The sequence below is a fragment of the Hyla sarda genome, chromosome 9 (genome assembly GCF_029499605.1).
Source record: "Hyla sarda isolate aHylSar1 chromosome 9, aHylSar1.hap1, whole genome shotgun sequence".
Classification (NCBI taxonomy): domain Eukaryota; kingdom Metazoa; phylum Chordata; class Amphibia; order Anura; family Hylidae; genus Hyla; species Hyla sarda.
In genome coordinates, this window is record NC_079197.1 from 132741975 (window position 1) to 132765824 (window position 23850).

General features: G+C 45.7%; 1 protein-coding gene and 1 long non-coding RNA gene across 4 annotated transcripts in view; one reads left to right on the plus strand and one right to left on the minus strand.

The window, feature by feature from the left end:
- Positions 1-23734, minus strand: part of LOC130290389 (uncharacterized) — a 36122-nt gene extending 12388 nt beyond the window's left edge. The window contains exons 1-2 of the long non-coding RNA XR_008847591.1: positions 23359-23734; positions 7964-8091 (exon numbers count right to left, since the gene is read on the minus strand). This is a non-coding gene — a long non-coding RNA (uncharacterized LOC130290389). The remainder of the gene's footprint in view (positions 1-7963; positions 8092-23358) is intronic.
- Positions 2057-23850, plus strand: part of LOC130290386 (sodium- and chloride-dependent neutral and basic amino acid transporter B(0+)-like) — a 77363-nt gene continuing 55569 nt past the window's right edge. Inside the window, exons 1-2 of one of the 3 annotated variants that reach the window (XM_056537964.1) lie at positions 2057-2367; positions 17187-17461. In XM_056537964.1, coding sequence (XP_056393939.1) covers positions 17405-17461 — 57 coding nt within the window. In that variant the 5' untranslated portion in view covers positions 2057-2367; positions 17187-17404. Of the gene's footprint in view, positions 2368-4015; positions 4196-17186; positions 17462-23850 lie in introns of those variants that run through there. The other 2 variants (XM_056537963.1, XM_056537962.1) reach the window with 2 other exon arrangements.

Consider the following 23850-nt stretch of genomic DNA (forward strand, 5'->3'; position numbering starts at 1 on the left):
TTTTAGATGAGGAAAAAATGAAAATGCAAAAACGGAAAATACCCTGCATCATTAAGGGATTAAAGGGGGTACTGCGGTGGAAAACTTTTTTTTTTTAAATGAACTGGTGCCAGAAAGTTAAACAGATTTGTGAATTACTTCTATTAAAAAATCTTAATCCTCTAGTACTTTTTAGCGGCTGTATGCTACAGAGGAAATTCTTTACTTTTTGAATTTTTTTGTGTTGTCCATAGTGCTCTCTGCTGACACATCTGTCCATGTCAGGAACTGTCCAGAGCAGCAGGGGTTTGCTATGGGGATTTTCTCTTGCTCTGGACAGTTCCTGATACGGGCATCAGGTGTCAGCAGAGAGCACTGTGGACAAGACAAAAAATTAATTTAAAAAATTAACATTTTCCTCTGTAGCAAACAGCTGCTAAAAAGTACTGAAAGGATTTAGATTTTTTAATAGAAGTAATTTACAAATCTGTCAAACTTTCTGGCACCAGTTTGTTTAAAAAATAAAAAGTTTTCCACGGGAGTACCCCTTTAACCCCTTCCCGCCCCAGGACGTATGCATACATCCAAGTTGCTAGCTAGTTAGCACAACTGGACGTATGCATACGTCCTAGCAATCTCCTGCTCAGCGCGATGCGCTGCTGAGACCGGGATCACGCCGGTCTCGGCTGCATTAACCCCATACATGCTGTGATCAGTCCTGATCACAGAATCTATGGAGATGGCAATATTGTGAAATTAAAAAAAAAAAAACTTTAATTATTTTTTTAATGGAATTCACTGTATGATAAACATTATTTATATTCTGTGGGTCGGTACAATTATGGCGAAACCCAATTTATATCGCTTTTTAATGTTCTTTTTCCCTTTTCTCAACAAAATCCTTTTTCCCCTTTTTTGTGTTGTCAAGTTTTGACAGCCATAACCAACGGCATTCCCACTATCGCATTGTGGAATCCCGTTGGTTGCCATGGCAACATGAGGACAGCTGATGGGGTCCTGTCTGCATAGTACGGCAGCCTGTGATGACCAGCCATAGGCTGGATCGCCCAGGCTGTTAGTCAGTGTACACTGACAGTTATAGTGTGCTGCATTACTAATGTACAGCAGCATAGTATAACAGGTAAAAAGGTAAAAAAATCAAATGGTTTTAAATAAATTAATAAAGAGTAAAAAAAATTATAATAAATACCACTTTCCCAATAAAACCATAGAATATCATCCCCCCCCCCCCCCCCCAAAAAAATAAACTATATATAATAGGTATTGCCACATCCGTAATAACAATAAATTGATAATTGTATCTTATCCCGAATGGTGAGGGCCATAACAACAAAACAAACAAAAAAAAAACAACAAGAAAAGCACAAAAAAATTTGCAAATTTTTGGCCAAAATGTGGAATAAAAAAGATTAAAAGGTAGCATGAATTGCATAAATGGTACCAATAAAAAATATTCCTCATACAATGGAATTGGATGAAAGATTAAAAAAGAAAAAGTTATGGCTGTCAGAACATGACAAAATAAAAAAGGGGAAAAAAGGATTTTGTTGAGAAAAGGGAAAAAAACATAAAAAAGCTATATAAATTGGATATCGCTATAATTGTACTGACCCACAGAATATAAATAACATCATGTTTAACATACAGTGAATTCCATTATTTAAAAAAAATCATTTAAAAAAGCTGGACATTTTCAACTTTTTAACAATATTTTTGAGTTTTTCACAAAAAATGCTGCATGAATCAACAAAGATTTACCACTTATATAAAGTACAATATGTGATGAAAAAACTATCTCAGAATCGCATCGCTAAATAAAAGCATCTTAGAGGACAGATTTGAAAAATTGTGCCCAGTCATTAAGGTAAAAACAAGCGGTGTTAAGGGGTAAAAGGGGTAGTTCAGTGGAAAACTTTTTTTTTTTAATCAACTGGTGCCAGAAAGTTAAACAGATTTGTAAATTAAGTGCAAATTAGAAGAAAGAAGAAACGGGAGCAACTCACCCGAGACCAGAGAGGTTTCAACAAGGTATATTCTTTATTCCATAAAGTGCCAGTGCATATGTAGACCACGGAGGCAGATGTTACAGTGGGGGAGCAGCAGACAGCGGCGGGCCACGGTCCGTATCGTGCTATCAAAGCACTTCGTCAGGCCCTGCTCTGCTACTTCCTGTGGTGTCTGATGTCACTTCTGGTTGGGATTCCACCACTGGCTGTGTCTGGTATCCTGAGTACTCTAGCCAAGAAAGGGAACGTTCATCTAGGCCAGGATCCATACTGAAGGCCTATGGGTTGTTGTTTTTGCCCTGGCCCGTCTTCATTAGCATTGTACCGATCCTTCTCTTCCTTGTGATTATAGAGAGACAAGGTTTCTGTTGCATCTTTAGCTAAGCCTAAGCCTAAGAAATGTCTGGTCATTGGAAAGGAATTATTGGCCGTCTCAAAGAAACCCTGTATTGCCGCTATGATGAGAGAAAACTCATCTTATGTAGGAAATAAGACCCTGATTCAGAAGGAAATTAGTTTGGTTAAAAGGGGAACTCTGGTGGAAATACATTTTTTTAAACAACTGGTGGCAGAAAGCTGAACAGATTTGTAAATTACTTCTATTTAAAAATCTTAATCCTTCCAGTATTTATCAGCTGCTGTATAACACAGAGGAAGTTATATAGGTCTTTTCAGTCTGACACGTCTGTCCATGTCAGGAACTGTCCAGAGCAGGATAGGTTTGCTATGGGGATTTGCTACTACTCTGGACAATTCCTGACCCAGTCAGAGGTGTCAGCAGAGAGCACTGTGGTCAGAAAGAAAAGAACAACTCAACTTCCTGTGGAGCATTCAGCAGCTGATAAGTACTGGAAGGATTAAGATTTTTAAACAGAAGTAATTTACAAATCTGTTTACATTGTTGGCACCAGTTGATTTAAAATAAATAAATAAATGTTTTCCACTCTCTCTGACTTTGCAGAGAGAGGGTGTGGGACTTTATTATTGCACCTGGTCATCTTATTAGGTTACTGATGCTGGAAGTAACCCAGGTAAACTCATTAGGCTCATTAGTGGGTTGGGGTTAGGTCATATTATGTGCAGTTCTGAGGCATTTTCTTATTCAAAGTGCTTTTTTTTTTTTTTATTATGATTGCAATTAGAGATGAGCGAACTTACAGTAAATTCGATTCGTCACGAACTTCTCCGCTCGGCAGTTGATGACTTTTCCTGCATAAATTAGTTCAGCTTACCGGTGCTCCGGTGGGCTAGAAAAGGTGGATACAGTCCTAGGAGACTCTTTCCTAGGACTGTATCCACCTTTTCCAGCCCACCGGAGCACCGGAAAGCTGAACTAATTTACGCAGGAAAAGTCATCAACTGCCGAGCCGAGAAGTTTGTGACAAATTGAATTTACTGTAAGTTCGCTCATCTCTAATTGCAATGAGTGACTTGACATTTTTACTGTGATTTGTACAATTACAGTTCAATTACAGCAAAAGCAGGGAAAAAAATGCAGCATAAAATGCAATACGTGAAGCCGGCCTCAGGGGAGATGTATAACTACTATACATTCTGATCCCATAGAGATCCATCATACAGATGGAAGGGGAGGGGTAGGGCCTGAGAACTAGCAAGAGCCATCTGATGATGTTATCCTGTAGTTTACAGGAAGTCAGCTGACCGAGGACTGAACATTTCCTCTGACAGTGTGGTGTCCCGGTACAGGACCTGGTCCTGTCCCTGTTTAAAGTTATAAATAATATAAATATATAGGATATATATGTATAGGACCTTTTGGGGTCACGTGATGTACAGTAGTAATGTATAATTGCTTAAGGACCTTCCAGGGTCATGTGATGTACCCAGAGTTCACTGGGTTCAGAACTTACTGGTTTGCTGACCCATGAGCTTTGTCCAGCCCCTTATTATAGAAAGGGCTGTAGCCACAAAATTCACTCTCTTAGTTCCTGCTCTTAGTTCCGGATTATCAAGCAAGTACAACCATCTCAGCAGAAATCTCAATTTATCTAGGCCACAGCCTAAGAACCTGCAGCCACTAAACCGTAAGTTACAAAGCTCAATCTATCAAATCCTGTGTGACTACTACCAGCTAAAATATTATAATTAGTAGCACAGTGGCCTGCATCAAAGGTCATTGCTTCAGAGTCCCAGCAAAACCTGTGAGGAACCTGCATCCCGGTTACCTCGTAAGAGACTGTTATGTCTGAAGACTGTTGCATAAAATCTTCAAGTACAGTGGTCCCTCAACATACGATGGTAATCCGTTCCAAATGGACCATCGTTTGTTGAAACCATCGTATGTTGAGGGATCCGTGCAATGTAAAGTATAGGACAGTGGTCTACAACCTGCGGACCTCCAGATGTTGCAAAACTACAACACCCAGCATGCCCGGACAGCCGTTTGCTGTCCGGGCATGCTGGGTGTTGTAGTTTTGCAACATCTGGAGGTCCGCAGGTTGAAGACCACTGGTAGAGGAAGTTGTACTCACCTGTCCCCGCCGCTCCGGACCGTCACCGCTTGTCACTGCTTCCCTGAATGTCGCCTTCCATCACTGTCGCTGCGTCCCCGAGGTGTCCCCGACGCTCCGGCAAGGCCTCTGCTTCCCCGGCATCCATGCGCTCCGTCGCCGCCAGCACGTCGCTGCGCATGCCTCTCCTATTGGATGACGGGACGGCGTGCGCAGCGACATGATGACGACGATGGAGAGCGCCGACGATTCAGAGGATCCCGAAGAGGACGCGCCGGAGCCCCGAGGACAGGTAAGTGATCGTCAGTGGACCACACGGGGCACCGTAAACGCCTATCCGGTGGCAGCTGAAGCAGTCTGCGCTGCCGGATAGCTGTTTATACGATGGCCCCGACATACAAAAGCATCGTATGTTGATGCTGCCTCCAACATGCGATGGCCTCTGAGAGGTGATCGTATGCTGAAATGATCGTATGTCGGGGCCATCGTAGGTCGGGGGGTCACTGTAAAGTTCTTCAATGTATTCATAAAGTCTGCTGTGGACATTCCATTATTTCTCCTATCGTTTCTGGGACGGTTAGTTATAGGACCATTAACACTAAGGAAACCTCACCCTGGCGTCACAACATCTAAGGGTTAATACCACCAGACCCTGCACTTACATCACCGCAACACCCCAGACCCCACAACTCTCCTGGTTCACCACAACTGTTTAAGCACTGTGATTTTCTGTGGGTCAGACTGGAGATCACACGGCACTGTAAGGCTAGTGATGGTGAGTGTGCAAGATATGAGGGCGTTGACGCTTGGCAAAAGATAACATAGGGAGGGTCAACATACCAGGATGTGTAGAATAGGTTAAAAAAAAATTGATTAGAAAAGCAAATTGATACGTTTTTTTATTATTTTATTGGATGAATCAAAGTCTAAAGATAATTCTACAAACCTTGGCACAGATTACAGGAAGCATACCCGCACGCTTGTCTTCAGATGGTACCAAAGGCCAGTTCATGGGAAATGTATTAACTCTTAAAGAGGATTAGTTGATGATGAGCAAGACTGGGAAACACCTATTGCAATATTTTTAATGTTACATCCTTATTATTGTTATGCTCCTTGGCATGGACTTATTCCCGTTAGATAATCAAGAAACACTGCTCAACCACAGAAGAGGTTTCCTCACAAGTCTCAGTTGTGCGGTTCATTCACATCATGGGCCAATCATTGACTGAGTGATATTGCCCAGTGTAAAAGGCCCTAGTCAACAAATACATATACACTTGTTTGTTGACTGATTGTATCTTTTATGTGGCCCCAATATTATTTTTTTTATGGCAGCTATATTCCCATGTAAAGAAGGAATGTGTTGAGCATTTATGCAGCTGTTTACTCCCAACTATCGCCTCAGAACAGGAGATATTTGTTCCTTGTCTATGAGCAAAGTGATATTCTGAAATGGAGAGTGTTATTCTGTCCAAAAATGTTATAGCACATTGCCGGGAGATTCCACAAAAGTATGACTATGGGGGTGATCATATATACTCGAGTATAAGCCGACCCGAATATAAGCCGAGGCCCCTAATTTCACCCCAAAAACCCAGGAAAAGTTATTTACTCGACTATAAGCCTAGGGTGGGAAATATATCATCCCTCCCTGTCATCATGCAGACCACCGTCATTAACACCCTCATCATCATCACCCTGTCATCATCCAGACCCCCATCATCATCACTGCCTGTCATCATCCCCCTTCACCATCCCCTCTTCATCATCACCGCCTGTCATCATCCCCCCTTCACCATCCCCCCCTTCATCATCACCGCCTGTCATCATCCCCCTGTCATCATCCCCCTGTCCTCATCCCACCCCCCCTTCATCATCACCGTCTGTCATCATCCCCTTGTCGTCATCCCACCCCCCCTTCATCATCACCACTTGTCATCAGCCCACCCACCCCCCTTCATCTTCACCACCTGTCATCATCCCACACACCCCTTCATCATCACCGCCTGTCATCATCCCCCTGTCATCATCCCACACCCCCTTCATCATCACCACCTGTCATCAGCCCACCCACCCCCCTTCATCATCACCGCTTGTCATCATCCCACACCCCCCCTTCATCATCACCGCCTGTCATCATCCCCTTGTCGTCATCCCACCCCCCCTTCATCATCACCACCTGTCATCAGCCCACCCACCCCCCTTCATCATCACCACCTGTCATCATCCCACACCCCCTTCATCATCACCGCCTTTCATCATCCCCCTGTCATTATCCCACACCCCCTTCATCATCACCACCTGTCATCATCCCACACCCCCCCCTTCATCATCACCACCTGTCATTAGCCCTTTCCCCTTCATCATCACCGCCTGTCATCATCCTCTTGTCGTCATCCCACCCCCCCTTCATCATCACCACCTGTCATTAGCCCACCCACCCCCCTTCATCATCACCACTTATCAATGTCTGATTTAACAGTGGTCTTCAACCTGCGGTCCTCCAGATGTTCCAAAACTACAACTCCCAGCATGTCCGGCTGTCCGGGCATGCTGGGAGTTGCAGTTTTGAAACATCTGGAGGTCCGCAGGTTGAAGACCACTGCGGCCTTCGTCATCATCCAGACCCCCCCCCCCCTTTAGTTTTGTACTCACCTCCCCTCAGCGGGACATTAGGGTGAGCTGGTCCGGGACATCTGTGCTGCTGGACCGTCTGGTGGGGAGGGATAGTCATTCCGGGCTGTCCATCTTCACCGGGGGGGCCCTCTTCTCCGCGCTTTGGGCCCAGAATAGAGATGTTGCCTTGACGACGATGCACAGGGACGTTGCTCATGAACGTCCCTGTGCATCGTCGTCAACGTCACTATTTCGGGGCCGGGCCAGAAGCGCGGAGAAGACGCCCCCCCGGTGAAGATGGACAGCCCGGAATGACTATCCCTCCCCACCGGACGGTCCTGCAGCACAGATGGCCCGGACCAGCTCACCATAATGTCCCGCTGCTGGGAGTTGTAATTTTCAAACATCTGGAGGTCCGCAGGTTGAAGACCACTGAGGGCGGAGAGTTCACTCGAGTATAAGCCGAGGGTGGTGTTTTCAGCACGAAAAATCATGCTGAAAAACTCGGCTTATACTCGAGTATATACGGTATATGTTATAACATTACGAATGGTGGATTCTTTAAAGGGGTACTCCGGCCCTAAGACATCTTATCGCCTATACAAAGGATAGGAGATAAGATGTCTGATCGCGGGGGTCCTGCCGCTGGGGACCGCCGCAATCTCTCATGCAGCACCAACCTGTCTCAGCTGCACAAAGCAATGAAGCAATGATCGCTCCGTGTCTGAAGCCTCACAACCATGGGGCCGGAGTATCATCACGCCATGACTCCGCCCCCTTGTGGCATCACTCCCCGCCCCCTCAATGCAAGTCTATGCGAGTCGCATGTTTATGGGAAACAAATAAAAAGCACAGCTTTAACACTACCCTGGGCTTCCTTGCATGCTGTGATCTTGGATATATTTTGTACAGGAATCTGGACCGGCAGACTTTGGATGATAACTGGCATGGTGGAAGGTCTTCCTTCTTTAGTTTTGTCCACTTCTTTACTGTACCTACAGAGCAGAAAAAGATGATCAGTTTTGAGGCAGGAAAATCTGACAAGCCTTGTTTCCCCTTAAAAGGGTTATGTTGCAAATATTACTTATCCCCTATCCACAGGATAGGGAACAATAGTCTGACTGCAGGGGGCACGATGGCTGGGACCACCATGATTTCCCGAACAGGGCCTGTCTCTTCCTTCTGAGCACTCCAACTCCCACCTTCCGAGACAAACTAGTCTTAGTAGAGGTGAACCACTCATCCAATCATTGGCTGAGGAGTTATTGGCTGAGTGGTCTGTCATTGCTGAGACCAGTCTCCAAAGGTGGGGGCCGGAGTGCTTAGAGGTAAGAGATAGGCCCCATTATGCAGATTGGAGGGGTCCAAGATTTCAAACACCAAACACTTATGCCCTCTCCTGTGGGAAGAGGATTTACATTTTATTCCCCAAATAACCCATTAAAAGCTGCCAACAATCATTTAGAAACTATACACAAGTGATCATTTGGAATGGCAAAAAATGTCATCAAATATCATGTTGGGTTGGATTTCTTTAGTGATTGTCCACTGAAAATACAAGTGTATAGCAGCTGATAATTTACCACTATGTACAAGCCCACTGCGTTGTTTAGTGTTTTTTTTTTCAATGACCCACTGACCTGCCAAAATAGTTGGGTAAGTAGGGAACATTAAATGTATCGGCCACATTCTAACCGATACTTGTGGTCGGTGCTCAATCGTATATAGCGAGCCTACCTGACTAACCTCTTACTAAACTCCTACGTCCTGTAACCTATCTAAGCAGTCTGAGTTATGCCATATACTGCCGCGTAGGAGTACACCTGAAAATAGAGGGCATACCCTGATGTGTAATGATAGTCATGAAGTGAAAATGATATTGAGGGAGGGTTGGGTGGGACGTGACGAACCCGCGGCGTCAAGTGCAGGGACTGCCGCGGGTACTTATAGGGACTCCCCGCCCCTCCCACAAATACAGGCTAATAAATTAGCCTTAACACTTGTGGTCGGTGCTCAATCGTATATAGCGAGCCTACCTGACTAACCTCTTACTAAACTCCTACGTCCTGTAACCTATCTAAGCAGTCTGAGTTATGCCATATACTGCCGCGTAGGAGTACACCTGAAAATAGAGGGCAAAACTCATAATGAGAACAAAGCGCTATTAACACGCGCAATAACCCCGTGACCAATGACTGAAATACATCGTGCAATACTTACTATAGCGCATGTAGTACTGAATTCCCAGCACCCCAATTCCTAACCACGTATGCTGGCACAAAATGATGTGACGTCGGTGCAGCAGCCACAATGCTAAGGGAATGACTGGATATAATGGACGGATCACTATAAAGAATTTAACAAGAATACGTATATGTTTGACAAACAACTTAGCAGTGACTGATCCCGTTGGATCCTTGACATGTGGAAGCGAAGCTAGCCACACTCGAGCTGAGCGTCACTCGTGGGACTCGGGAGAATACCGTATGATGATAACCTGACAATAACATTTATCTTCTATACAACATCAATACGTAACTATTTACATCCTTGCAAAGTTATTGTAACTACAGCCATGCATCTGCATGTAATTCCCCTAAACCTTAGGAAACCATGACAACTGAAGGACAACGCAGCCTCTAATGTTGAGCTGTCCTGATGTCGCCATGGGGAACTACCCAAGCGTCAGCTAACCAACCAACTAACTAAGCCAGCTGCCAGAGCTGATGGCTAGAGGGCTTGCGACCCTCCCTCTTGCGCACTCACCAGGGCAGATTTGATGGTATGGAATACAAACGATGACGCCCTGTCAGAGCAAGACCACGTGATATTATGCTGGATACCTGACAGATATACTTTGATAGTATTATGCTGGATGCAAAAAAGAGTGCCAAAACCCGATAAATGCAAATAGGAATAAAATGGCACATGAGACATCCTCTAAGTATCTAATGTAAAATATCGTGAAAGTATTCCAGGCTACCTGTTGGAAGCTCTGAGCAGCAGACGTGAAAAATCCCAACAGAGTACAACCCTATGCCCGTATACACAACTCAGAGTGCCAACAGCGTGTATACACAAAGACTGCGTAACCACCAACCTAAACCTTTGTCAGGTTACCACTGCAACCCCAGCCTGTGGACGTTAACGGCAATGAAACCACTTTTGCAGCAACATGATGATGAGACTCAACCAACATGTGATTACTATCGTCTTCAACCTAAGTCAAGACAAACAAAACCAACCACACAGAACCAAGCTATGTCCCTAATGCTAAGTAAACATATGCACATGATGACGTCGCCGCCGACCTGAAGGCATGTCAGGTCGCAACTGAACCGCCCTGTAGACGAGACAGGCCGAAACATGAATGAAAGACTCAACCAAACCTGTAACTAACAGTATGACCGTCACCCTGAACCAAAACTGGTCGTAACCATGATATACCTATAGACGTGGCAATTAACAATGGAAACATAAAGCTATCCCTGTAGCATAACCCAACTATTGAAAAAACACAATGTATACAAAAACATTATCGCCAACCCAAAGTCTTGTCAGATTGTATCCAGAATGACTTGCAGATGTGACTGGTCTAGCTTAATTAAAGCCTCAACCAGCATATGACTGCTAGTATCGACGTCAACCTGAAACCGAGACAGGTTGTGACCATGATTGACCTATAGACGTGACAATTCGCATTGGAAAATAAAGCTATGTCCCTGTGCATAACCCAACAACTGAATAACACAACGTATGACGACATAGTCGCCAACCTGAAGTCGTGTCAGGTTGTCCCGGACTGATCTGTAGATGTGATTGATCTAGCCGAATTGAAAACCTCAACCAATGTACATGACTATTAGTATCGACATCAACCTAAAGCAGAAACAGGTCGCAACCATGCTTGACCTGTCATCTTAGCAAGTAATAAACGAACCCCAGCTTTATTTACATAAGCACGACTAAATGTTAATAAAATGGTAACCCACGGAATTATCCGTGCAGATTCGCCCAAAGCCATGAAACCCACGCAGTATCATAGACACGGGTGTATAATCTAAATACCGTAACATAGCACAACAAAATATCATGAAACGTGTACCTGGTGAACCTATGAATCTATGCCAAATAGCACAATCCTGCCCCAAGAATATATGCTTTGCATGACTTCTTGATCCACACGCAGACCATAACAATATAAACATGAGCCCGGCATAATCATCAAGGCCAGATGCACCTCACTAACACCACAACCACATGCTCAAACAACTCACGACCGTATACACAGTCAAAACTATATGGGCGTATGTATAAGCTTTGAGCCCATACACCAAACAGACTATAAACGTGTGGCTAGAAAGAACTGCACAAGCGAGCATATGCACTGAGCAAACTATATGAACAAATACATGGAGCAACTTATCCACACAGTCAGGAATAATGAGTATGCCACCGCCTATGTGTCAGTAACAACAATTATGCAACGTACATCCCTGCCGCCGAGGCAGGCATAATGAGTAAACAACACCTATATGTCGTAATGTTGTTGCTCTGAAGACGTGTCAGTAACAACAATTATGCCATGTATCTCCCTGCAGACATGGCAGGTATAATGGGTATACACCACCTGTGTGTCATAACGTCGTTGCTCTGAAGGCGTGTCAGTAACAACAATTGTGCAATGCAACGCCCTGCAGACGAGGCAGGCATAATTAGTATACACCACCTATGTGTCATGTTATTGTTGCTCTGAAGACGTGTCAGTAACAACAATGCAATGCATCCCCCTGCAGACGTGGCAGGTATAATGGGTATACACCACCTATGTGTCGTGTTATTGTTGCTCTGAAGGCGTGTCAGTAACAACAATTGTGCAATGCAACGCCCTGCAGACGTTGCAGGCATAATTAGTATACACCACCTATGTGTCATGTTATTGTTGCTCTGAAGACGTGTCAGTAACAACAATGCAATGCATCCCCCTGCAGACGTGGCAGGTATAATGGGTATACACCACCTATGTGTCGTGTTATTGTTGCTCTGAAGACGTGTCAGTAACAACAACTATGCAACGTATCCCACTGCAGATGTGGCAGGGATAATGGGTATACATCACCTATGTGTTGTGTTATTGTTGTGCTGAAGGCGTGTCATTAACAATAATGCAACGTACCCCCCCCCTGCAGGCGTGGCAGACATGATGGGTATACACTACCTGTGTGTCGGGTTATTGTTGTTCTGAAGACGTGTAACTACTATGCCATGTATCTTCCCGCCTATATACAGATGTGTATAGAACGACTATGTGCGAAACTGTCGTATAACAGCTATGCATGGCTGTACCACTAAACGTGATGAACCTATACTCAGGCCAACTATATGAGCCTAAGCACCACCAAAGCGTACGCTCGTGCGGCCAACCACAACTGATGACAAAGAATATGAATGCATGAAGTAACTATTATGACCACATACCTGCGCACAGGGCCACACCCCATGCGCTGTGCAAGTGTGTGCGCGGCACAAACGCTGCGAGCGTGTGAACCTCACGAACACCACAAACGGATGTACAGCACACGTCACGAGCACATGCACAGCATGATTCCCGTGAGCCCATATATAAAACAACCCTACGAGCATGCACGGTATAATCCTACGAGCGGGTGTGCAGCACAATTCTTACGAGTGCATGTACAGTATGAATCCTACGAGTGCGAGAACCATATAAATCTATGAACATGTGCACAGTATAATTCCTACGAGCGCGTGTACAGCATAAATCCTACAAGCGCATGTGTAGTATGAATCCTACAAGCGTGTAAACAGTATAAAACCTATGAATGCGTGTACTGTATGAATGCTATAAGCGTATGTACCGCATGAAACCTACAAGCGAGTGTACAGTATAAATCCAACTATAGTGTGTACAATAAAAATCCTACAAGCGTGTGTACAATATAAATCCTACAAGCTTGTCCAAGCTTGTGTACTGTATAAATGCTGCGAGTGAGTGTACAGTATTCAAGTCCAACAAAATCCAACAAGCGTGTGTACGGCATATATATCCAACAAGCGTGTGTACAGCATAAATGCTACCAGTGTGTGTACAGCATAAATCCTACAGGTGTGTGTACAGCATAAATCCTACAAGTGTGTGTACAGTATGGATCCTACAAGCGTATGTATAATATAAATCCTACAGGTGTGTGTACAGCATAAATACCAGCATGAGTACAGCATAAATGCTACATGCGTATGAACAATATAAATCCTACAAACGTGTATAGTATAAATGCTACAAGCAAGTGTGCAGTATAAACACTACAATCATGTGTACAACATGAATCCTACAAGCGTGTGTACAATAAAATCCGACAAGCGAGTGTACAGTATAACCACTACAAGCATGTGTACAATATAAATCCTACTAGCGAGTACACTGTAAAACCACTACAAGCGTGTGTACAGTATAAATCCAACAAGCAGGTGTGCCGTATAAACGCTACAAGCGAATGTACAGCATGAATCCTACCAGCGTGTGTACAGCATGAATCCTACAAGTGTGTGTACAGTACTACAAGCGAGTGTACAGTATAACCTCTACATGCGAGTGTACAGTACAACCACTACAAGCGAGTGAACAGTATGACCACTACAAACGTGCGTACAGTATAACCACTACAAGCGAGTGTACAGCATAACCACTACAAGCGTGTGTACAGCATAACCACTACAAGCGTGTGTACTGTATAAATCCTACAAGCCGGTGTGCCGTATAAATGCTACAAGCAAGTGTCCAGCAAGAATCCTACCAGCGTGTGTACAGCATGAATCCTACAAACGAGTGTACAGTATAACCACTACAAGCGTGTGTACAGTATAAATCCTACAAGCAGGTGTGCCGTATAAACGCTACAAGCGAATGTACAGCATGAATCCTACCAGCGTGTGTACAGCATAACCACTACAAGCATGTGTACAGTATAAATCCTACAAGCAGGTGTGCCGTATAAACGCTACAAGCGAATGTACAGTATGAATCCTACCAGCGTGTGTACAGCATGAATCCTACAAGCGTGTGTACAGCATAACCACTACAAGCATGTGTACAGTATAAATCCTACAAGCAGGTGTGCCGTATAAACGCTACAAGCGAGTGTACAGCATGAATCCTACAAGCGTGTGTACAGCATGAATCCTACAAGTGTGTGTACAGTACTACAAGCGAGTGTACAGTATAACCTCTACATGCGAGTGTACAGTACAACCACTACAAGCGAGTGAACAGTATAACCACTACAAACGTGCGTACAGTATAACCACTACAAGCGAGTGTACAGTATAACCACTACAAGCGAGTGTACAGTATAACCACTACAAGCGAGTGTACAGTATAACCACTACAAGCGAGTGTACAGTATAACCACTACAAGCGAGTGTACAGTATAACCACTACAAGCGTGAGTACAGTACAAATCCTACAAGCGAGTGAACAGTATAAACCCTACAAGCGTGTGTACAGCATAAATCCTGCAAACGTGTGTATAGTATGAATGCTACAATCGTGTGTACAGCAGCTACGAGGGCATGTGCACGGAACAACTATATGATCGTATGCGTAGGATAAGTTATTGGGATGAACAAATTATACAAACATGCACAGACCAACTTATATGCACTGTAGATGGACTAAATAACAAAGTAGATGGACAAAGCAACAATACAAATGCTGTTGTGGCTTGAAACCGGCTCAGTAACACAGTCTTGATGACAAGGAAACAGGCGGAATCATCTGAATCCATATGATTTGGACTATACTGATAACAACTGCCACCTTTTTTTTTTTTTTTTTACTAGCATGAACCGTGGCAAGAAGGGAGGAGCGAAATGAACAGCCTCATATACTAAGACGTGCAATACTGGTGGCCACATACAGTTTTATATTGCCACACATATAGCCTGGGTTTAGGAAAGAGAAGGGGGGGTTTGGGACTGGAAATGCAATGACCCCCGACATGACACACACACCTCTCCCTGAAGAAATGGGGCGTTCTGCTTTTAACTTGATCCAGATATGCAGGGCTCGTGGGGGGAGCGAGGTCTTGCCATAAGACATCCCCTTCTAAATACCTAAATGCGAGCACCCACGATGGCTCCCGATGCTGATTACATGCGCTATCAGCTGCCAACGGGGCGCACCCACGAGCCATGAAGCACGTGGAACGCCGTGCTAAAACCAGGGCCGGGGCTGACCGAGGGTGCCCTACATACTCCGGCTTACCTCCGGAGAGAGGGCTGCGGCGGACGCCGCCACCACGGCCGGCCCCGGCCGCTTACCATTACGCTGAGCCCGGAACTGCTGTGCATCAGCTGATTCGCGTGTCAGCTGATCCCCTGTCACGTGACGAACCCGCGGCGTCAAGTGCAGGGACTGCCGCGGGTACTTATAGGGACTCCCCGCCCCTCCCACAAATACAGGCTAATAAATTAGCCTTAACACTTATCATACGTGTAAGGCCAGCTTTGAAGCAAACACTTATTTTGGGATCTTTCTGTGTAGGCTTATCTCATTGTACTAAAGTGTTTATTCATTTCAATTATCTCTTTGTCACAAAATTGTTAGATGAAAGTGGTTCCAAAAATATTTCTTATCTGGACTTCAGCAGAGCCTTTGATATGGTTCCACATAAGCAGTTCAGTAGGTTGTAGTTACGGTGTGTGTTTTCAGCAGAGACTGGTTGTAAGTGGTAGCCACAATGGTCTGTTCTGGGTCTTTTTCTTTTTCTTTTGTGTGTATGCAACATAGGAGAAGGTTTGGTAGTCAAGGTTTGCCATTATGCTGCAATAGGGTGGATGTTCCTGGGGGTGTCTGTAATATGGAAAATGGGATGGTCAATGCAATGGAAACTGCAGTTCAATGTGTCCAAAGAAATACGCATGAGGAGAAGGAATCCTTAAAGTATCATATTGGCAAATCTGCATTTGCGAAGACTTAAGAAGAGAAGGATTTAGGGATAATGATTTCTGACTCAGAATGAGCCAACAGTGCAGTCAGGTAGTAGGAAAAGCACCAGTAGTTGTCTATATAGATAAAGGTATAAGCAGGAGGAAGAAGGAGATTGAGATCCCCACATCTGGAATACTGGGTCAGTTCAGGAGAACTCACCTACAAAATGATAAACCTACAATAATAAATAGAACCTTTCCGAAGATGGGTTACAAAAAGGGTGGAAGGACTTAAAGGGGTACTCCGGCGCTTAGACATCTTATCCCCGATCCAAATGATAGGGGATAAGATGCCTGATGGCGGGGGTCCCGCCGCTGGGGACCCCTGTGATCTTGCACGCAGCACCCCAGTTAAAATGCATGTTCACTCCGGGTCTGATTACCAGCGACAACGGGGCAGGCAGTGTGTGACGTCACGCCTCCGCTCCTCAATGCAAACCTATGGGAGGGATCGTGACAGCTGAGCGTCGGAGTACCCCTTTAAGTATAAAGCTTATCAAGAATGACCTAAATCTGTATTGTTGAGAGAAGGGAAAGGGGGGGGGGGGGGAGAGTAAATCAAAACCTTTAAGGTAAAGGTTAAAAGAAGGTTCAGGAGTATTTTTAATGAGTAACTAAACACAGGAACAAAGGGGAAAACTGTCAGGAACTGTCCAGAGAATGGGGCAAATCCCCACTGCAAACCTTTCCTGCTCTGTACACTTCCTGACACAGACAAAGGTGGCAGCAGAGAACTGTGGTCAGAGTGGAAAGAACTACACAACTTCCACAGGAGCATACAGCAGCTAAGTACTGGAAGGATTAAGATTTTTTAATTTTAGTCATTTACAAATCTGCAGAATTTTCTAGCATCCATTGATTTGAAAAAATACTTTTCCCTTTCGGAGTACCCCTTTAAGAGCAGATGCTTGAAGGTTTAGCATCGCTTTACAGAAGATCAGTGGGTGCTCCTGAAAACATTCCTTAACAGCAATAGACTGTTTATGGAGTAGATATTATACTGTCATTTAGTAGGTCATAAATGTCTTTATTAGGTTATAGCCTCCTCATTTTATCTACAAATTGTTTTGCACCGGTGTAGGTTCTGGCTGGAGTAAGTGACGACCAGGGGAGGTGCCAGTCACCAGTTCTGCACCTTACGAAAGACAAAGAAAACATTGGCAGCTATTGAAGGTATAAAAGCTCCACATAGCTTCACATCGCACATGCACAGTCCAAGAGTGGAAGCCCAAGGAGCGTCGCTGAGACCTCATCACTTAGCCAGTGGACCCGACGAGGACCCCTTAAAGTCTCATCGCTATGGGGATGAAAGAAATGTTAAGATTTAAGAATAAAACATCTTCTGGGGAAATTCAGGTGAGTAGTCACAAAACTTCTTAAGTTTCTTAAGTCTTTGCAAATTGCTTGAAATCGGTAAATGAATAACTCGGAAAAGAATGCCACACTGTGCGAAGGTATTCCCGACTATACAAGAGGAAGTATATCGGACAGGTATATAGGATCATTGCTATGATGACATTGTAGTTACATTGGTTAAGAATATGGGACATAAATTAGCTGTTTACCTTCCTGTATTTTTCGCCATATAGGACAATCCGGCATAAAAGACGCACCCAATTTTAAAGGAGGAAAATCTAGAATACAATGTAAAGTATAGGACAGTGATCTTCAACCAGCGGACCTCCAGATGTTGCAAAAATACAACTCTCAGCATGCTGGGAGTTGTAGTTTTGCAACATCTGGAGGTACGCAGGTTTAAGACCACTGGTATAGGAGGTAATACTCACGTGTCCCCGCCGCGCCGGACCCTTCACCTCTCGTCACCGCTGCCCTGGATGTCGCCCTCCATCGCTGTCGCCGCGTCCCCGGGGTGGCCCCATCGCTCCGGAACATCTCTGCTGCCCGGTATGCTCGCTGTCCGTTGCCGCCATCACACGCTGCAACGCGCGCTACTCCTATTGGATGACGGGACGGCGTGCGCAACGACGTGATGACGACGAAGGAGAGCGCCGGCCATGCAGGGGATCCCGGCACAGAGCAGAAACCGAGGAAGCAGGTAAGGTCCCTCCCGGGGCAGCCGGGTTAGTGTCACTTTCCCTTCAGACGCGGCAGTCAGCTTTGATCGCCGCGTCTGAAGGGTTAATACAGGGCATCACCGCGATCGGTGATGTCCTGTACTAGCAGCGGGTCCCGGCCGTTTAAGGTGTTTTTGCCGTATAACACGCACCAACTCCCCCCCTCAGTTTTGTGGAAGAAAAAGTGCGTCTTATACGGCGAAAAATACGGTAGATGTTAAAGGAGTATTCTAGTTTTTTTTGTTTTTGTTTTACTTTCCAAGTATGGTGCCCTTGATGTGAAGTTGTGTTGTTAGTACATTTATTTGTTTTAGATGTCGGGGGGAGGAGGGGGACATTTTTTATGTGTTTGCATAGTTCTTCAGATTTAGCATTCCTCTGCAGTATGGATGACTGCCATCTCAAGCCATCCCAGGATCCTGTTCGGCTCAAGACAAAAGCTGATCACAGGAGGCTTGGCTTCTTCTTGCGTTCCTGTACAAGCCAGCCCCCTGATGACGTGTGCGGGGCCATGGAAATACAAAAAAGTGGGGGATTCACACTTTACAGGGAAAACAAATAAATGTACTAACAACATAACTTTGCATCAGGGGAACAATATTTAGAAGTAAAAAAAAAAAAAAAACTGGAATACCCCTTTAAGCGACCCCCAGCCCAATCATTCAGCCGTTGTTCCAGACATCCTGTCCTCCTATCTCGACCTCCTATCCTGACCTCCTATCCCGTCCTCCTATCTTGACCTCCTATCTCGACCTCCTATCCCTTCCTCCTATCTCGATCTCGTCCTCCTATCTCAAGCTCCTATCTCGACCTCTATCACTACCTCCTATCCTGACCTCCTATCCCGTCCTCCTATCTCGACCTCCTATCCTGACCTCCTATCCCGTCCTCCTATCCCGTCCTCCTATCTCGATCTCGTCCTCCTATCTCAAGCTCCTATCTCGACCTCCTATCAAAACCTCATATCTTGACCTCCTATCCCGTCCTCCTATCTCGACCTCCTATCCTGACCTCCTATCCCGTCCTCCTATCTCGAACTTCCTATCTCGACCTCCTATCCCGTCCTCCTATCTCGATCTCGTCCTCCTATCTCAACCTCCTATCTCGACCTCCTATCCCGACCTCCTATCCTGACCTCCTATCCCGGTCCTCCTATCCCGTCCTCATATCCCGACCTCCCATCCCGTCCTCATATCCCGACCTGTAATATGTGTACCAGGTATTGAAATATCTCCAGCCGTACGGAATTTATGTGGGAACATACATTTCCCATTGATTTGCATGGAAACTTTAAACAAAAATCCCGTCCTCCTATCTCGACCTCCTATCTCGACCTCCTATCCTGACCTCCTATCCCGTCCTCCTATCTCGACCTCCTATCCTGACCTCCTATCCCGTCCTCCTATCCCGTCCTCCTATCTCGATCTCGTCCTCCTATCTCAAGCTCCTATCTCGACCTCCTATCACGACCTCATATCTTGACCTCCTATCCCGTCCTCCTATCTCAACCTCCTATCCTGACCTCCTATCCCGTCCTCCTATCTCGAACCTCCTATCTCGACCTCCTATCCCCTCCTCCTATCTCGATCTCGTCCTCCTATCTCAACCTCCTATCTCGACCTCCTATCCCGACCTCCTATCCTGACCTCCTATCCCGGTCCTCCTATCCCGTCCTCATATCCCGACCTCCCATCCCGTCCTCATATCCCGACCTGTAATATGTGTACCAGGTATTGAAATATCTCCAGCCGTACGGAATTTATGTGGGAACATACATTTCCCATTGATTTGCATGGAAACTTTAAACAAAAATCCCGTCCTCCTATCTCGACCTCCTATCTCGACCTCCTATCCTGACCTCCTATCCCGTTCTCCTATCTCGACCTCCTATCTCGACCTCCTATCCTGTCCTCCTATCTCGACCTCCTATCCCGACCTCCTATCCCGACCTCCTATCCCGTCCTCCTATCCCGTCCTCCTATCTCGATCTCGTCCTCCTATCTCAACCTCCTATCTCGACCTCCTATCACAACCTCCTATCCTGACCTCCTATCCCGTCCTCCTATCTCGACCTCCTATCCCGTCCTCCTATCCCATGCTCATATCCCGTCCTCCTATCACGACCTCTTATCCCGACCTCCTATCCTGACCTCCTATCCCGACGACCTCTCTCGACCTCCTCTCCCGACCTCCTATCCCGGTCCTCCTATCTCGGTCCTCCTATCCCATCCTCATATCCCGACCTCCCATCCCGTCCTCATATCCTGACCCATAATATGTGTACCAGTTATTGAAATATCTCCAGCCGTACGGAATTTATGTGGGAACATACATTTCCCATTGATTTGCATGGAAACTTTAAACAAAAATCCCGTCCTCCTATCTCGACCTCCTATCTCGACCTCCTATCCTGACCTCCTATCCCGTCCTCCTATCTCGACCTCCTATCCTGACCTCCTATCCCGTCCTCCTATCCCGTCCTCCTATCTCGATCTCGTCCTCCTATCTCAAGCTCCTATCTCGACCTCCTATCACGACCTCATATCTTGACCTCCTATCCCGTCCTCCTATCTCAACCTCCTATCCTGACCTCCTATCCCGTCCTCCTATCTCGAACCTCCTATCTCGACCTCCTATCCCCTCCTCCTATCTCGATCTCGTCCTCCTATCTCAACCTCCTATCTCGACCTCCTATCCCGACCTCCTATCCTGACCTCCTATCCCGGTCCTCCTATCCCGTCCTCATATCCCGACCTCCCATCCCGTCCTCATATCCCGACCTGTAATATGTGTACCAGGTATTGAAATATCTCCAGCCGTACGGAATTTATGTGGGAACATACATTTCCCATTGATTTGCATGGAAACTTTAAACAAAAATCCCGTCCTCCTATCTCGACCTCCTATCTCGACCTCCTATCCTGACCTCCTATCCCGTTCTCCTATCTCGACCTCCTATCTCGACCTCCTATCCTGTCCTCCTATCTCGACCTCCTATCCCGACCTCCTATCCCGACCTCCTATCCCGTCCTCCTATCCCGTCCTCCTATCTCGATCTCGTCCTCCTATCTCAACCTCCTATCTCGACCTCCTATCACAACCTCCTATCCTGACCTCCTATCCCGTCCTCCTATCTCGACCTCCTATCCCGTCCTCCTATCCCATGCTCATATCCCGTCCTCCTATCACGACCTCTTATCCCGACCTCCTATCCTGACCTCCTATCCCGACGACCTCTCTCGACCTCCTCTCCCGACCTCCTATCCCGGTCCTCCTATCTCGGTCCTCCTATCCCATCCTCATATCCCGACCTCCCATCCCGTCCTCATATCCTGACCCATAATATGTGTACCAGTTATTGAAATATCTCCAGCCGTACGGAATTTATGTGGGAACATACATTTCCCATTGATTTGCATGGAAACTTTAAACAAAAATCCCGTCCTCCTATCTCGACCTCCTATCTCGACCTCCTATCCTGATCTCCTATCCCGTCCTCCTATCTCGACCTCCTATCCTGACCTCCTATCCCGTCCTCCTATCCCGTCCTCCTATCTCGATCTCGTCCTCCTATCTCAAGCTCCTATCTCGACCTCCTATCACGACATCATATCTTGACCTCCTATCCCGTCCTCCTATCTCAACCTCCTATCCTGACCTCCTATCCCGTCCTCCTATCTCGAACCTCCTATCTCGACCTCCTATCCCCTCCTCCTATCTCGATCTCGTCCTCCTATCTCAACCTCCTATCTCGACCTCCTATCCCGACCTCCTATCCTGACCTCCTATCCCGGTCCTCCTATCCCGTCCTCATATCCCGACCTCCCATCCCGTCCTCATATCCCGACCTGTAATATGTGTACCAGGTATTGAAATATCTCCAGCCGTACGGAATTTATGTGGGAACATACATTTCCCATTGATTTGCATGGAAACTTTAAACAAAAATCCCGTCCTCCTATCTCGACCTCCTATCTCGACCTCCTATCCTGACCTCCTATCCCGTTCTCCTATCTCGACCTCCTATCTCGACCTCCTATCCTGTCCTCCTATCTCGACCTCCTATCCCGACCTCCTATCCCGACCTCCTATCCCGACCTCCTATCCCGTCCTCCTATCCCGTCCTCCTATCTCGATCTCGTCCTCCTATCTCAACCTCCTATCTCGACCTCCTATCACAACCTCCTATCCTGACCTCCTATCCCGTCCTCCTATCTCGACCTCCTATCCCGTCCTCCTATCCCATGCTCATATCCCGTCCTCCTATCACGACCTCTTATCCCGACCTCCTATCCTGACCTCCTATCCCGACGACCTCTCTCGACCTCCTCTCCCGACCTCCTATCCCGGTCCTCCTATCTCGGTCCTCCTATCCCATCCTCATATCCCGACCTCCCATCCCGTCCTCATATCCTGACCCATAATATGTGTACCAGTTATTGAAATATCTCCAGCCGTACGGAAGTTATGTGGGAACATACATTTCCCATTGATTTGCATGGGACTTTAAACAAAAACCCCGACCCTCACAAATGGGGGTAGTTAAGGGTTAAATCAACTATCCTATATTTTAAGTGGACATATAAGTAACATGTGACCAAGTATTATTGAAATATCTCCAGCCATTTGGAAGTTATGCAGTAACATATATTTCCCATTGACTTGTATGGGACTTTAAACAAAAACCCTGCCCCTGGCAAATGGAGATGGATAAGGGTTAAATCACCTATCCTATGTTTGTTGTTGACTTATAAGTAACATGTGTGCCAAGTTTCATGTTAATATCTTTAGCCGTTTGGACGTGATGCTGAAACATACACACATACACACATATATATATATATACATACATACATACCGCAAATAAAGTAGACAGATAGATCGGCACTACTTAGTCTGTAACACTAGGACTTGTGGGCATAGGGTAGCTAGCTTGGCTGCTTCAGTGAAACTTTGGTGGTGCTCTGACTGGACGTGGTACAGCAGTCTTATAACAGTAGAGTAAGAAAAAAGTCGGCGACTCACCAGAGCTCTGGTGAGTCGCCGACTTTTTTCTTACTCTACTGACATACATACATACATACATACACACACATACATACACACATATATATATATATATATATATATATATATATATATATGTATATTAGATGTGTTAGAAAGAATTTAAATTACCCTAATGTCTTTCAAACGCAATGGTCCATTTAGAAGGAACACGACTGTTTCTTGTGCAAGATGTGCATTAATAGTTAACTTTCTGCACATTATATGCTCCCACTCCGTCTTACTCCTCCTCTACGTGATTCTTCCATCCTCATTGTACCCTGTAGAGTTAAGCTATGGATGGTCATGAGTTCCCGTACCCACAGTAGGGATCATTCACATCAAGAGTCTGGCTTTTGTGTCACATGTATGACAGCAAGCTGTCAAAAAGGGATGCTGGTGTATACAAGCATGTATAGGCACAGGCCCCATTTATTTTTTGGCCCAAATGTAGGCAACTAATGACTGTGTTGTAGATATTCCCTGCATGTATACGTGTATTGACTCGGACTCTAATGTGGAAAATGACCGGAACATAGAGGGAGATTCATCAAACTTGTGCAGAGGAAAAGTCAACCAGCTGTCCATAGCAACCAATCAGATCGCTTCTTTCATTTTAAAAGG